A 4342-nucleotide genomic window follows, 5' to 3' on the forward strand; every position below is an offset into this window, starting at 1 on the left:
TCTTAGCGCCAGCTCTGTTTGACAGGTGCTGGTTTCTGTATGAACAGATACGTATAACAGATATATGATGCCTTCTACCTCCCCAAGCAGAAGAGATTTTGCTCTGAAGCAATCGCATTTGGAGATGGGCCACGGTTCCATCCCCAGCACGTGTGGCACTCTGTCGTTTCCATGCAAGTGATCAAACATGTCGCTCTTACAGGGAGTGTGCACGCTAAGTAACAAGAAATAGCTGAAACCACTTCAAGCCTCGGATCCCCGAGGCTTACACCCTGTAGCCCTCCCGGTGTCCATTGTGCCCTTCATCCCATGTATATTCATGGATCATCTAAACTGGAAGGGAGACTAGAAATCCCAGCTCCATTAGATTCCAAGTCTGGAAAGGTTTACTAATGCGTCTACTGCCTTGTGCTAATCAAGTTTAAGTGCTTAATAAACATCTGTCCAATCAAACAATAAGCAACTGGAAAACCAAGACACCCAATGATGTGTGCTTTAGAGAGTAAGCTGGGGAGCAGGACGGAATGCCTGCAATGTAATGATTATTGATCAATGCAGCCCACCGAACCCCAACAGTGAGGGCCTCGCCACCACCCCACATCTATACTCCCCTCCCTCTGGGCAAATGAGATCATGGGTCTGCCATCGTGACACGAGTCAGCTCCCAGTGGAAAGACCTCTCCCCACCATTCAGATCAGGCAGCTGACAGTCCTCCATGCGCTTTCACAAGTGTCCCCTGTCAGGCGAAGCACAGGCTCATCCAGTCACCCAGAAACCAGTGCAGTGTGCGCAGGAGGCCCGGGCGTCCGACCCTTCGCACACAGGTCTGGAGTTAGAGCAATTCTAGAGCGGCAGGAACAGCAGGAACAGCAGCGTATGGTCCCCTCTGGCGAGAAGTCCCAACAGTCATAGGAGGTAAGGTCCTGGGCCCAGCAAACAGTCTCTTGCCAGTGCCTGAGGATCAAGGCCAAGAGGGGTCCTTCCATCAGGTGGGTCCTCAGCAGTAACTTTCCTCCATGTGTCTGGAAGGCGGGTGTGAGTGGGCCTCACTGGCCCCTCAGGAAAGCTCCACAGTTGGGCTGAAAGGAACCATGTAAGAGATGAGCAATATTTGGCATCCTCACCTGGCTTGCTTGGCAAACGTGCAGCCTGTACTGAGGGTGTACTGTGTTTGCCACAAGTTCAAGCTTTCTTACACACCTATCACACACACACACACACACACACACACACAAATGCAGGGAAAACTATCCATGATCCTCTTTGCCTTGATCCAGAAATACGAGAGCGACTGTAGGGTGGCAGGAAGGGGGCAAGACAGAATCCAGAGATATTGATTCTAGTCTCAGCTACACGAACATGCAATTGAACCTCTTGGAACCTCAGTCTCTTTATCGGTGAATAGGCGAACAGTATCCACATCAGGTGAGAGGATACCGAAGGCATAACCTATGTCTAGGGATTGTCACAACTTCCTAGTGTCGATGCATGACTCAGGCTTCTATCGCCTTATGTTCTTTTGGGGGTAATGACTGGCTTTCTCATTACCAGGATGAGTAAGGTAGGATGTTAGTAGGACGAGGTACTAACATTACATAAGTATCAACATAACATCCTCAGCTGTTACAAAGTTCCGGAGCGGAAAAGAAGAAGAAAATGTTTTATCATAAGATATGTTATCATAACAATAATGATAAGAACAGTGATCCTTCCTGGGTGCGTACCATCTACACGGCTATTCTGAGGATCAATGAAATTGATGCATGGGGGAGCACTTTGGAAAGGTAATAATCTGAATACGAATGTAAAGAACTAAAGTTATTATTATAGCAGAATATCCTATGAGCCTGCACTAGACTGAGCCATTCGATGGGCAGTTTTCAGAATCCTACATGTCCTGTGATCACCAAGGTTGTGATCAGGCTGGTGATCCTGAACAGGACACAGAGCAGTCAGGATGAAGCCTGGTCCCCAGGGTTGGCAGAGGGCTCATCACAGGGGCCCCCCGAATGGGTGCAGCTGCTTGATAATTGATACCCAGATCAGAGTGAGGTGATTTATCTGAGTAAGTGAACCCTCCATGCTCAAGAAAGAGTACAGACGGGGCACCTGGGCGGCTCAGTCCGTTGAGCTTCCGACTTCAGCTCAGGTCACGATTTCACATCCTGAATGTTCGAGCCCCATGTCAGTCTCTGTGCTGACAGCTCAGAGCCTGGAACCTGCTTTGGATTCTGTGTCTCCCTCTCTCTCTCTCTCTGCTCCTTCCCCCCACTCATGCTCTGTCTCTCTCTCAAAAATAAACATGAAAAGAATTTTTAATTAAAAAAAAAAAAGAGTACCTGCTTTAAAATAAACCAACATCAAATCTTCACTCTACCATTGCCTGCTGGGGGAGCTGGAAAGAGTGACCTAACTTCCCTGAGCCTCAGGGTCCACAACAGTACACAGGGTTAACAGCACCAATGTCACGGGGCTGGTGATACAAGTAAATGAGCGAACATAGAAAAGGCACTAAACACAGGTGGGCGCGTGTCGTGTGCTCGGTGTATGGAGGCTGCATTATTATACAGCATCTCAGTTGGGGCAAGTGGTGGAAGCCATCGAGGGGCCTGTCTCCGTCCTCCAGAAGCAGGTGTTTAGGCTCAGAGACTCTGTGATGAATTTCCCTTTTGGATGCACCTGCTGCCTCACACCATGAGATCTGCCTTCCTCAAATCTGAAATAATGGGACTCCAGCATGGGGTCATGGGACACAGAATCAAGACGTGCCTTTTGTCTGGTTCAGTGTCATACACATGAGCACTCCTGCTTCTCCAAAAGGGGAAGAGCTGATCACTATCCCTGACACCCACCCGGGGTTCCAGAAAAACCTAAAAATGGGGATTATACCATGCCCTTCCCCTTTACCTCCCACCTGAGTCCCCATTCCAAACGGGTGCCCAGAAGGAAGCTAGGGGCCCTGGAATCTTCCTGTAGCCCTTGTCACTAAGGAGAAGTTCAACTTAAGATGGCCTGACTCCAGCAGGACCATCATCTGTGAACATCTTGAAGGGGAGTTGGACCAAGGGGCAAAGGGACACAAATGCCCTCTGACATCCTGCATATTCCACGGATTGGTCTATCTCTTCCCAACAGGTCAGCTTCACGAAAGAGGAGATCTGTATCTGGTCTGTTCACTGCTACATCCCAAGCACCCAGACCCATATCCAGCACATGCTAGGTGACCTGTCTAACAGGTACCGCATGACCCTATGAGAAAGTCCCTGGTTACCTGGTTTCATTTTTCATTCTCCAGCCATCCCGACACTTGTGAAACCAGAGCTCTTGGCCGGGGGATATGCTGGTGTCGTCAAGGTCTTCCACACAAAAGGTCAACCTAGGAGGAAGAAGAAGCCACTCATGTAGCCAAAACTCAAGTGGGGGAGGCACATTGCTGTGCCTTAGCCAGACGGTGCTTTCTGGATCCAAAGTGGACCAAGTGAGGAGAAAAGGGCTTTCATCATGCCACACCTTGACTCAGAATCTTCAGAACCCCTCATTGCTGCTGCCATGTCCCACTCTGACATCTCCCGTGGTTTGGTTCATGCAGCCCTTTGATCACACCTTCCACCTTCTCCTGTCTGTCCATCCAAAAGGCTACCTGCCTTTCAAGGCATAGCCTCTCTGAAGTCTCCCTGACTGCCCAAGCCCTTGACCTCAATAGAAAAGCATATTGTTTTATAGGTGTTGCCTTTGCTATTGTCATTCCCATGCACGGCATGGAGTTAATAATAAATGCTTCGTCTTATTTTACGCATCATACACTGCCTCGAATTGTTCATGGATTCCCGTATCTATGGTGGACCACAGTCTCCTCAAATGGAGGAATTCAATGTACCTCCAGTGGGGTGCTCATAAGCACCCATCAACAAGCATAAATGGATGCAGCTGTGAGTCAGAAAATGCTCAACCAAGGTCGCAGAGAAAAATCACTAGTCTAATAACCATTTCAACTCTAACGTACAGCCAAACCACGTGGGTTACCGCAGCCTCTGTGGTGTGGCGTTCTATGACCCCGCGACTGACAGATGTACGGGATACCTGATCCTGATGCCGATGGAAAGGACGAACGCCACCTGCAGAACAGGTTTAAGAACCTTTACCAGGGGCGCCTGGGTGGCGCAGTCGGTTAAGCTTCCGACTTCAGCCAGGTCACGATCTCGCGGTCCGTGAGTTCGAGCCCCGCGTCGGGCTCTGGGCTGATGGCTCAGAGCCTGGAGCCTGTTTCCGATTCTGTGTCTCCCTCTCTCTCTGTCCCTCCCCCGCTCATGCTCTGTCTCTCTCTGTCCCAAAAATAAATAA

At 49.6% G+C, this 4342-nt stretch overlaps 1 protein-coding gene across 3 annotated transcripts in view; it reads right to left on the reverse strand.

Annotated features, from left to right (window-relative positions):
* Nucleotides 1-363: 363 nt before the first annotated feature.
* LIPG (lipase G, endothelial type) overlaps nucleotides 364-4342 on the reverse strand; it is a 20848-nt gene continuing 16869 nt past the window's right edge. For all 3 annotated transcript variants that reach the window (XM_040478866.1, XM_040478864.1, XM_040478865.1), the window contains exons 9-10: nucleotides 3273-3377; nucleotides 364-1080 (exon numbers count right to left, since the gene is read on the reverse strand). In XM_040478866.1, coding sequence (XP_040334800.1) covers nucleotides 1059-1080; nucleotides 3273-3377 — 127 coding nt within the window. In that variant the 3' untranslated portion in view covers nucleotides 364-1058. The remainder of the gene's footprint in view (nucleotides 1081-3272; nucleotides 3378-4342) is intronic.

The sequence above is a fragment of the Herpailurus yagouaroundi genome, unplaced genomic scaffold, assembly GCF_014898765.1.
Source record: "Herpailurus yagouaroundi ecotype Mexico unplaced genomic scaffold, PumYag 142, whole genome shotgun sequence".
NCBI classification, from domain to species: domain Eukaryota; kingdom Metazoa; phylum Chordata; class Mammalia; order Carnivora; family Felidae; genus Herpailurus; species Herpailurus yagouaroundi.